Source organism: Euleptes europaea, chromosome 18, assembly GCF_029931775.1.
Source record: "Euleptes europaea isolate rEulEur1 chromosome 18, rEulEur1.hap1, whole genome shotgun sequence".
NCBI lineage: Eukaryota > Metazoa > Chordata > Lepidosauria > Squamata > Sphaerodactylidae > Euleptes > Euleptes europaea.
Window position 1 is genome coordinate 33,020,688 of NC_079329.1, and position 11,928 is coordinate 33,032,615.

At 45.5% G+C, this 11,928-nt stretch overlaps 1 protein-coding gene across 1 annotated transcript; it reads left to right on the forward strand.

Moving 5' to 3' along the window:
* The first annotated feature begins 4,922 nt into the window (after nt 1-4,922).
* LOC130490878 (uncharacterized) lies at nt 4,923-11,641 on the forward strand. Its single transcript, XM_056864682.1, has 7 exons — nt 4,923-5,022; nt 5,951-6,022; nt 6,878-6,982; nt 7,373-7,441; nt 8,204-8,308; nt 9,778-9,849; nt 11,616-11,641. The coding sequence occupies exons 1-7, from the start codon at nt 4,923-4,925 to the stop codon at nt 11,639-11,641; spliced, it is 549 nt and encodes a 182-aa protein (XP_056720660.1).
* Nucleotides 11,642-11,928: the final 287 nt, after the last annotated feature.

Sequence of the window (11,928 nt, forward strand, 5' to 3'; positions counted from 1 at the left end):
GCAGTCCAGCCACATCCCAAGACTGGTGAGTTGTGGAGCCAACGTGATGTAGTGGTTAAGAGCAGCGGACTCTGATCTGGAGAACAGGGCTCAATTTGCCACTCCTCCACATGAAGCCTGCTGGGTAGGGTTGCTAGGTCCCTCTTTGCCAGTGGCGGGAAGTTTTTGGGTGGAGCCTAAAGAGGGCAGGGTTTGGGGAGGCGAGGGACTTCAATGCCATAGAATCCAATTGCCAAAGCGGCCTAAGGTCACCCAGAAGGCTTCATGTGGAAGAATGGGGAATCAAACCTGGTTCTCCAGATTAGAGTCCAATGTTCTTAGCCACTACCCCACACTGGGTCTCATAAGGTGAGGTTCAGCACCTCTTAACTATGCCCATGGTAATGCCAATTGCTATTTTGGGGTCAGGAAGAAATTTTCCTCAAAGCCAGATTGGCCAGGGAGCTTGGAGGATTTTTGCCTTCCTCTTGGGCCTCGGGGGGAGGCTAGTTGTGAATTCCTGTTGTGCATGAATCTCCTTAGAGCAGCATTTTCAATGCCAGAGCAGCATATTAGTGTAAAAGTTTTGGCAAAGAGAGAGGGGACACGCACATCATGAGCATATACAAAGCAACCTTATCATCTTTGCTAACTCATCGTGGTTAACCAAAGCCCCACAAATGTTTTTACATTTTTATTTTCTCTTTTAGGGGATCGGGTTCCTGTGGGTAACCTAGGTGCTCTTCTGAGCAACATGGGCATCTACTTAACAGATGATGAGATCCAGGAAGCTCTGAGATATGCAGTGATAGATGGTGAGTCTTGTTTCAGGGCTTCCCTCTCATCAGACTAGAACAGAGATACAAGCCCCTTTAAGGTGCTGGTGAATGGGCCACATGCCCTGGCTGAAGCCCCACCTGCATGTAATGGCCAGCCTTGTGGCTACTTTTCATAATCATAATCCAAACCAGTAAAGTTGATTTGAGTATTAAAGTATAGCTTGAATGGGGTTTTGGTATACAATCTGGGCGGGTTTTCTACGTGATTTGATCTGTGGATTGTTTTAGTCTAATACTGTTACCTGCTGTGAGCTTTCTGGAAGAGCAAGATAGAAATGTTTTAAAATTAAATTGAAATTACAGACTAATGAAGATCTTCATCACTTTTCTGGCTCATAGGGTTAAAAATGTTCCACCCTGGACAATACTGACCTGCATGTCAAGAACATGCTTTGCTGGATCTTAGACAAAATTCTATCAAATCTAGAACCCAGCTGCTGATAGAGGTCAGACAGATGCCTTGAGGAGCTCGCAAACTAAACGTCCCGCAGAATTGCATGCACCAATTAATTTCTGGTCAATCCCCCTCCTCCCGCCCAGGCTGCTCTCCTAGCAACTGCTCTTTCTCAATAGTGGCTTCCACTCTGTAAAAAAGACTGCCTGAAGAGGTCATGGGGGTGTCCTCTTTGGAGGTTTTTAGAAAGGTCTACAAGGCTGCGATGTTCACAAGGGCATTTGGCAGGACCTGCGCTGTAAGCATGAGGTTTGTTGGGCACTGTTTTTATTAATATATTCATGTATACATATTTATGGTATTCATGGAATAACTTGGAAGCCACCTTGAGCTGCAAAGGACATAGCAGAATATAAGTAGGAGTGCCAGGCAATCCCCAGTGTTGCCCTGCAGCACCTCAGATGTGAGAGAAAACCTGATCACCTGCCCATACAGCTGCTTTTAGAGGCACAGCCACATTTATTTCTCAAAGGTTAGCAAGCATCCCTAGTCAGTTTGAATGAGCGCTCACTTGCAAGCCTTCTGAGGCCTAAATGATCGCCATGGCAGTTCTGCTTGCCTCTTCAGGACCACTTTCTCCATCTTGTCTTCCAGAGGATGGCAAAATTAACCTGGCTGAGTTCATGAAAGGGGTGAAAATTGTGCAGCGAGCAGCGGATGCAGAAGGTGAGCTTCCGAACAGTCAGTGAAGAGTAAGGATCCTAGAGCTTAAACAGATGCAACTGCAGGCTCTAGCACAGGGATTTCAAACATAAGGCCCGCGGGCCAGATCCGGCCCCTTGAGAGCTCTTATCCAGCCGAGGCAGCCAATCCTGCCACCCCCACTCTTGATCTGGGCTGGTGAGGCATGTCCTGGCCCAACCAAGTGACATTTATGTCATATCTGGCCCTCGTAACAATTGAGTCCGACACCCCTGCTTTTAGCTGCTATGATTTGCCTCAGAACTGTGCTGGAAAGAAAGAAGACATACCGGGGAGCCAATTTCAAATGGCAGCATGGAATGGAGGTTGAAGGTTTAAAACTCTCTTCCACTCATGGGGCTTTTCCACATTTTCATTTTCCATGTTTGTAAGTTCCTGTTTTGGGGGGGGGGGTTCTATTCTGCATTTGTTCTGCTCCTTCTAGTGGTCAATTCGATATTACACAGGTTTGTGTCCAGCATATCTCCCTGCAGTTTTAAACTGCAGGTTTTTATGCCACACCTGTGTGATACTGAATCCACTAGAGAGAGCAAAACACGTGCAGAACATGGGGGGAAACCCTGAAGAAACAGGAACTTACAAGCGAGGAAAGTGAGAATGTGGAAAAAGCCTATGGTTCCAAGGCAAATTGAGGCAGCACAACCTTTCCATTTGCATCTTAAGGATGAACAAAGACAAGAGATCTTTGACCCTTCTTCTTAAGGCCTTAGTCTCCTTCTCTGGGTCCCCAGGCGACAGGCTAAATTCGCAGTGGGAGGGGTCAAAGGGTAGTGTGCAGTCTGTTTTCCACTTGGCTTTAAAGATTTTGCTACTTGCTCTGCCCCCCATGTTCATCAGACTTCACTCTGGAGGACTAGCCACAACTAGGCCCTGCCCCCTAGCCCAGCAGATACATAATCTGTCACCACCAGATACCAGTGCACCCTGCCCCATCCCACCAGAGTCTAACCCTGATCTGCCGGACACCACCTGTTGCATCCCAGACTCCTTTCCCCCGTGTCTGGGGTTAAAAGTAATGGCCAGCTGAGGCTGCATTACTGTTGTGTTAAATCCTCACCATGTTGGAAGGGATTCCTTGAATCTGTATTCCTTGTGACATCTTACTTTTCTCCCTTTTTTTCTATATATTATTTAAAGCTACATATAAATTAAAAGAATACAGGTAGAGTATCCCTTACCTGGACATCCGATATCTGTACTGATCCAAAAATGGGATGTTTTCATCCAGCATGCAGGCATTACTCACAGGCCCTCAGCAGTGCCACTGATGGTTCAATTCCAAAATATTCCAAAATATGGAAAGATTCGAAATACAGATCCCTTCTGGTCCCAAGAAGTCCAGATAAGGGATGTTCAACCTGCCACTGAAATTAAAAATAATAATAAAAGGAAATGGATACTGGAAATCCACTTGTAACTTACTCAAATGAAATGCAAAATATTTGGGAACCTGAATTATATTCTTCGAAATTCAAAAAATATACCACACTGTTATTACTGTACAGTGAACAGAACATCTGGAAATGCAGTTCTCTTCCCCTTGGATGTATTGATATGAAATTTTGGTTTAGGGTTAAAGAGTGCAAATGCATATCAGGAAATGCTAACCAAGGCTTAATTGTGTGAATAATTTATCCTGCGTTTGCATTAGCACATCCACACATTTAATTTTTATACACACTGAGGATCAGGGGGGATGGATCCATTTTGTTTTGTCCCAATAAACATCAGTCAGGTGTGTTAAAAATCCACCACGTGCAGCAGAATAAGGTGGAAGAATTTCTACCTATTTGAAAAGTGTGGAAGATTCATTCCATATTCTTTCCATTTGGGAAGGTTTTTTTTTTAAAAAAAAAAAACACCTTGTTTCCACCTCCCACCCCCACCCCTTGTGCTCCTTTTTTTGTAACTGGGCTATGCAGTACAGAGCATCATTTCTCAGTCACAAGTCTTCCTCCTTGTCTGTATTTCAGGAGGCTGCTCTTATGGGCATCTTAAGGCAAAGCTATGTGGAGCAGGGACTTCCCTCAAATCCCGTCCTACTGTTCCTCAGCTCTTTTCTCTAAACACAAAGAGTAACAGCACTGGCCAATCCATCCCTTCCAAACTTGAGCAGCTGGGGAGGTAGGGTTGCCAGCTCCAGGTTGGGAAATACCTGGAGATTTGGTGGGCCTGAGGAGGGCAGGGTTTGAAGAGGGGAGAGACTTCAATGCCATAGAGTCCCATGGCCAAAGCGGCCATTTTCTCCAAAGGAACTGATTTCTATTGGCTGAAGATCAATTGTAGTAGCAGGAGATCTCCAACCACCACCTGAGGTTGGCAACCCTATGGGGACGGGTGGCTCTTGCCACTACCACCTAAAAAACTATACACATCTTTGAATAGAAGTGTGGCTTTCCAAACCATAAGCATAGCAATTAGTAAAAGAAAATCAGCAAACATAAAAAATATGGCACAGATGAAAGTATCAGCACATCCTGAGGTAAGCAGCTTGTAAGCATATTTGCAGCCCTACTCATTCATTTTTAAAATGTTATCACTGGTATGAAGACAGAAAGCCTGCCGTGTACCAGCAGAGTAACCGAAATCACTGGGTTAGGTCAGTAAACTCAAGCACCATGAAGTTCAAAAAAGCTTTATTAATAGAAAAGTTCAAAAAAAGAGATTAAAATACCAGTTACATAGTCAAATAGGCAAACTGGCAAATAAAACAATAAATCTAGCTGGCTGTATAATACTCACTTAGCTGTTACATACTTGCTGATCTTAAAAGCTATAAAGATGTTGTTCCAAGCGACAGTATGACTTGCTGAAATTGAAGTAAGGTAGAAGAGATAGAAAAGATGAAGATGGAAGATAGCTACTGTAAGGATTAGCGAAATTTAAGGAAAAGTGGACCACAACTTCATTTAATCCAGACTAATACTTCCTAACTGACCTAAGGGGAAATGGTTGCGGCTGACGACTTGAGTTCCACTCTGGCCAAGATGGGCATCCACCTATCAAAAGAGGAGAAGGAGAAGGCTTTGAAGCACATCGCTCGTGATGGTGAGTAGTGAAGAATAGGTCTTTGGATGCAATTCAGAGGGTGGTGGAACACCCAATTCCCCATCAGCTTTGAAACATGCTTAGGGTTGCCAGCTCCAGATTGGGAAATACCTGGAGATTTTGGGGGTGGAGGCTGACGAAGGCGGGGTTTGGGGAGGGGAGGGACTTCAGTTGGGTATAATGCCATAGAGTCCAACTTCCAAAGCAGCCATTTTATCTAGGTGAGCTGATCACTGTCACCTGGACATCAGTTGTAATAGCAGGAGTCTCCAGCCACCACCTGAAGGTTGGCAACCCTAAACATGCACCAGGAAGGAAATCGACACCTTAAAGTCTGTTCTAACTAGGGTTGCCAGCTCTGTGTTGGGAAATACCTGGAGATTTTTGGGGCAGAGTCTGAGGCGGGCGGAGTTTGAGGAGGGGAGGGACTTCAATGTCATAGAGTCCAATTGCCAAAGCGGCAATTTTCCCTGGGTGAACTGATCTCTATCGGCTATAGATCAGTTGTAATAGCAGGAGCACCTGGAGGTTGGCAACCTTCATTCCAGCACTACATTTAATGAGCAGTGAATGAACATGGGACTTTGTATGGTGTTTGGGAGTTAAGCTGGCACCCCATTGGCATACAGTGGATTACAATCCACACTGAGAAGAAGGAATATCCAAAGCAGCCATTGGGAATGTGTAGTTTAGGAAAACGTAGAGACTTCGAGACTTTCCTGCTTTAGAGGCCCAAAACAGTGGTAGCTGGGTCATATCTGCAGCCAAACCCATTCCAGATACCTAAGCTGCCCCTTCAAGAGCCTTGAGGGCAAAACCAGGAAGTGAATATTTTACCTGTGGGTTTCTGGTGGGGAAATTGAGGCTGCTGCCCCCTTCCCACACCTTCCTCCAGGCACCTGATCAGCCTCATTTGTTTTGTTTGCAGCTGAAGGGAAAGTGAGCCTCAAGAGTGCGCTCGAGAGCGTCATGGCTACACGGCAACCTGCCATGTTTCAAAGTAAGTAGCACTGCGGGACTTGAAATGGATGCCTTCGTCACTGTAGATGGACATTCAAGGGTGCCATGTTGGCCCAAAGAGAAATCCTGAATCATGAACCACAGAGTACCAAAACAGTACCCAAACAAAACAGGCTTTTGAGCCCTCAGAAGCTCTTTATCAGAACTGATATTAAACTAAAGTGGGAGGAGGAAAACATTGGGTCTACGTGCTGCATAGAATGCCTTTCCGATTTGATAGGCATTGGGTGACACAGGAATGAAGTTGCACCTTCGGCCTTCTGAAAAGAAGACAGAGGTCAATAACTCATGGCTGCTTTGTCTTGTGATTCACCAGTGAATGTAGCAAATCTCTGTTATCATAACGCATGGTCGTCTCTTGTGTAATACATTCCTTTTGAAGTTACCACTCAAGTAGCCGAGTTCCTGGCCAAGGTCCTAAAGGAGGGAGAAAGAAGGAGAGGAACCCTCATTTAATTGTTTATTATAATATTTACTGATGAACTGTGTATTCATTCTTTTTTAGATCCATATCTAGCTGCTTTACATGTTTGTTTTGTTACTGTTGATGCCAATAAGGGTTCTGTTTTCTGTTTTCTGTGTAATACATTGTGTTTTGAAACTTTTCGAGCCTAAGTGCTGTTTTTTTGAGTGCATCTACTTAGTACAATACAGGTGTCTTTACTTGTTGACAGAAGGTTGGCAATCCTCTGCATGTTTGTTTATTTATTTAGTCAAACATCTACCATGCCCTCTGTGATCTAGTGGGAGATCTCCAGACACCACCTTAAGGTCGGCATCCCTCTGCATGTTGGATCCGTATCCACCTTACCACTGATATTTTCTCTCCCTGTAGAAGACCGGGTTGCTGTTCAAGATCTGGAAGGCATCCTGGCCAGCATGGGCATCTACCTCACAGCCGAAGAGCTGCAGGAAGCATTAAAATATGCCCCTGTAGATGGTCAGTATGGTCGGGGAAGGAGGGGGTATAGAGGGATGCTTTACTCCATCCGTTTGTCATGGTAAACAGCAGTTATGAAACCCAGAGAATATTATTTGAAACAAAACTACAAGTATATAAAGAATACGACTTGTATGCACAATGCATAAAACAATGCTTTTAGTGTACTTTTAAATTTTTGCTCCAAAAATTATTTAGAAACTGCTTTTAGCCGTCCCCAGAAGTGCTGGAGCTGGGTGTGCGGATGACTGGATGAAATTAAACCAGCTACTCCTGAATCCTTCCCAGAAACACGGCCTCTGTTCCTGCCTACTGGCCTGTGCCTCATGTTGGTGTCTCCTGGGATTATTCTCCTCCTCCCCCCAATAAGATCTCCTTTTTTCCTTGCAGTGAATGGGAAGGTGAACTTGGGAGAATTCATGAAGGGGGTCAAAGCAGTCCAGCAGCATCCCAAGACTGGTAAGTTAATAAGCTGGCTACAGTGCTCTCTAGAGCCAACGTGATGAGGTGGTTAAGAGCGGCAGACTCTGATCTGGAGAACAGGGTTCAATGAAGCCTGCTGGGTTACCTTGGTCTAGTCACAGACCTGTCAGAACTCTCTGAAGTGCAAGGATGTGAAGAAAAAGAGGTTTGTATACCCTTCTTTTCTCTACCGTAAGGAGTCTCAAAGCAGCTTACAATGGCTTTCCTTTACCACCACCCCCCAACAGGTAACTTGTGACGTAGGTGGGGCTGAGGGAGTTCCGAGAGAACTGTGACTGGCCCAAGAACACCCAAAAGGCTTCATATGGAGGAGTGGGGAATCGAACCTGGTTCTCCAGATTACAGTGCGCTGCTCTACATCACTACACCACGCTGGCTCTCATGGGGTGAGGTTCAGCACCTCTTAACTATGCCCACGGTAATGCCAACTACTTCTTTGGGGTCAAGAAGAAATTTTTCTCCATGCCAGATTGTCCAGGGATCCTGGAGGATTTTTGCCTTCCTCTGGGGCCTCTTGGGATGATGGTGGGGGAGGTAGTTGTGAATCCACATGTTGTGCAGGAATCTCCTTAGAGCAGCATTTTCATTGCCAGAGCACAGCATTTTAATTTTAGATTTTTGGCAGAGAGAGAGCACACACACCTTGAGCATATACAAAGCAACTTTATCATTTTTGTAAACTCATCAAGGTTAACCAAAGCTCCACAAATGTTTTTACATTTTTATTTTCTCTTTTAGGGGATCGGGTTCCTGTGGGTAACCTAGATTCTCTTCTGGTCAACATGGGCATCTACTTAACAGATGATGAGATCCAGGAAGCTCTGAGATATGCAGTGGTAGATGGTGAGTCTTTTTTCAGGGCTTCCCTCTCTTCAGACTAGAACAGAGTCTGGGTAGGAGATACAAGTCCTCCTTATGGTGCCGGTGAATGGTTGAAACCCAGCTTGCGTGTAATTCCTAGTCTCATGGATATTTTTTGTCATCAGAAGACTTTTCATAATCAAAACCAGTAAAGTTGATTCAGGTATTAAAGTATAGCCTGGTTCTGGGAATTCTGGCTCTATGGGGATGGGGTTTTGGCATACATTCTGGCTGATTTTTATATATGATTTGATCTTTGAAGTGTTTTAGTCTAATACTGTTACCTGCTGTGAGCTTTCTGGAAGAGCAAGATAGAAACGTTTTTAAATTTAATTTAATTTACAGACTAATGGAGATCATCACTTTTCTGGCTCATACGGTTAAAAATGTTTCCACTGTTCCACCCTGGACAATACTGACCTGCATGCCAAGAACATGCCTTGCTGGATCTTAGACCAATTTCTATCTGATCTAGAACCCAGCTGGTGATAGAGGTCAGACAGATGCCTTGGGGAGCTCACAAACCAAACGCCCTGCAGAATCTCATTCTCCAGTTCCTTTCTGGTCGCTCTTAATCACTACACCACAGTGATGTTGCAAGCTGGCGTGATAAAGACCTGTGAGGCCTCACCACCTAAGTCTTTGTGGACTGGCCTGGTGTCCTAAATAGAGGGGTTCCTTTGAACTGTCCTGAATTGTAGCCGCCCATCCTCCCAGTTCCATAGTGTCCTCTTAGCACAAGTTCTGTGCCCTTTCCCCCTCTTCCTCTCTGTTTGGAAGAGTGTCCCCCTCTGATGAACAAACCCACTTTCCTCTTCAAGACCTGCTTCACCAACAGCCTTTTCCAAAGCTGCCTTTCCTAGCCTTATGTTGGCTGAACAAGGGTTGCCAGATTCCTAGCGTCCTCTAACAGAAGACTGGTCAGCAGCTAGGGTTCCCAGCCCCCCCCCCCAGTATCGGCGGGAGCTTTTTGGGTGTGTGGCTGGAGTTGGCGATCCTGCGTGTGGACAAAATGATGTCATTTCCAAGGTGCACCTGTATGGCATTGTATGGGACACACTTGCTCTGAAGAGCGTTCCACGTGATGCCGCACATCCAGGTTTACCCAAAAAGTGACATTGTCACAGCCACAGGATTGCCGCTGGAGGGGAATCAGGAGCGCTCTGTATACAGCCTGGTTGATTGGTGGGCAATTGCCTGCCAGAACCAGGCACATGGCAAACCCTATCAACAGCTAGTAAAACTTTTCACTGCAGGGGGATAAAACATGATCACCTGCCCATCCAGCTGTTTTTAGAGGCACAGCCCCACTTATTAGCAAGCATCCCTAGTCAGTTTGAACGAGCACTCACTAGCAAGCCCTCTGACACCTAAATGATTGCCATGGCAGTTCTGCTTGCCTATCCAGTGACGTGCCTGTTCAGGACCACATTCTCCATCTTGTCTTCCAGAGGATGGCAAAATTAACCTGGATGATTTCATGAAAGGGGTGAAAATTGTGCAGCGAGCAAAGGATGCAGAAGGTGAGCTTCTGAACAGACGGGGAAGGGTAAGGATCCTAGAGCTTAAACAGATCCAACTGCAGGCTCTAGCACAGGGATTTCAAACATAAGGCCCATGGGCCAGATCTGGTCCCTTGAGAGCTCTTATCCAGCCACCCCGCCAACCCAGGCCGCTACCCCCCACCACCCCACCACTCTCAATCTGGGCTGATGAGGCATGGCCTGGCCCAACCAAGTGACATTTATGTCATATCTGGCCCTCGTAACAACTGAGTTCGACCCCCCTGCTTTTGCAGCTTCGATTTGCCTCAGAACTGTGTTGGAAAGAAAGAAGACATACCGGGGAGCCAATTTCAAATGGCAGCATGGAATGGAGGTTGAAGGATTAAAACTCTCTTCCTCTCATGGGGCTTTCCCATACTCTCATTTTCCTTGCTTGTAAGTTCCTGTTTGGGAGGGGGAAATGAGAATGTGGGGAAAGACCATGGTTCCAAGAAAAACTGAGGCAGCACAACCTTTCCATTTGCATCTTAAGGATCAACCAACACAAGGGATTGTTGACCCCTCTTTTTAAAACCTTCTCAGGGTCTCCAGGCAACAGGCTAAATTCTCAGTGGGAGGGATCAGAAGGTAGGATGCAGTTTTCCACTTGGCGGTAAATATTTTGCTATTTGTTCTGCCCCCCCCCCCCCCATGTTCATCAGTCTTCATTCTGGGGGACCAGCCACAGCCAGGCATGGCCCCATAGCCCAACATCTGTCACCACCAGATACCAGTGCACCCTGCCCCATCCCACCAGAGTCTAAACCTGATCTGCCGGACACCACCTGTTGCATCCCAGACTGCTTCCTCCCCTCTCCCGTGTCTCGGGTTCTGAGCCTCAGAGTAATGGCCAGCTGAAGCTGCATTACTGTTGTGTTAAATCCTCACCATTTTGGATGGGATTCCTTGTGTTTTTAACAGGACCTCGATTCCTGGTGACTCCTTACTTTCCCCCTTGTTTTTCTATGTATTATTTAAAGCTACATATCCATTAAAGGAATACAAATTGAGTATCCCTTCCCCGGACATCTTGTATCTGTACTTATCCAAAAGCAGGACCTTTTGAGCCGGAATGCAGACATTACTCTCAGGCCCTCAGCAGCGCCACTGATGGTTCAATGTACACAAAGTTATTAAAAAATATTGTTTAAAATTACATTCAGACTATGTGACCAAAGTATATATAAAACACATATAAAACATAAATGAATTTCATGTTTAGACTTGGGTCCCATCCCCAAGATTTCTCATTATGCATATGCAAAAATACCAAAATATTCTAAAATATGGAAAGATGCAAAAGATACAAAAAACAGAGGACTGGCAGCTCCAGGTTGGGAAGTACCTGGAGATTTTGGGGGCAGAACCTGAGGAGGGCGGAGTTTGGGAAGGGGAGGGACTTCAATGCCATAGAGCTTGTTATACCACAACTTCATTTAATCCAGAATCGTACCTCCAATAGTAACTGTAGCCTTGCCAGAAGTTTCAAGTAGCCACCCCAATTAGAGCACAATAATTGCTAGCCCTCTTACCTGCACCTAATTTTCTTGGTCGTGTGTGACCAAAAAGGGGGGGGGGACCAATATTTTGTAAAACGGCCTTCTGCTGCTGCTGCTACTACTACTACTAATACTACTACTACTAATAATAATAGCCTTTTATTTATACCCCACCCTGCCTGCTAACAACAGCAACAACAACGATAATAATATGCTTTTATTTATCCCATGCCCTCCCCCGGCCAGGCCAGGCTCAGGAGGACAGCTACTAAAACACTCAAACATGAATAGCACTTTCTTAAAATGCATAAAACAATCTAAACAAGTAAAGCATTCTAAAACATCATAAAACCCTAGCACCCTGTAATTCCATTACTCCCTGTAATTTCCCATGTAAGGAGCAATGATGGTATGCCCATATTACTAACTCAGGGAGGCGGCAATTGACCCAGGAAATATGGGGGAAGGAAGGAAAGGAAACATGGGGGAAGGGGAGAAAAGGCAGAGGAAACGGAGGGGGAAGGGGTGGCCACTGCTCTGATGGTACCGTTGCTGTCCT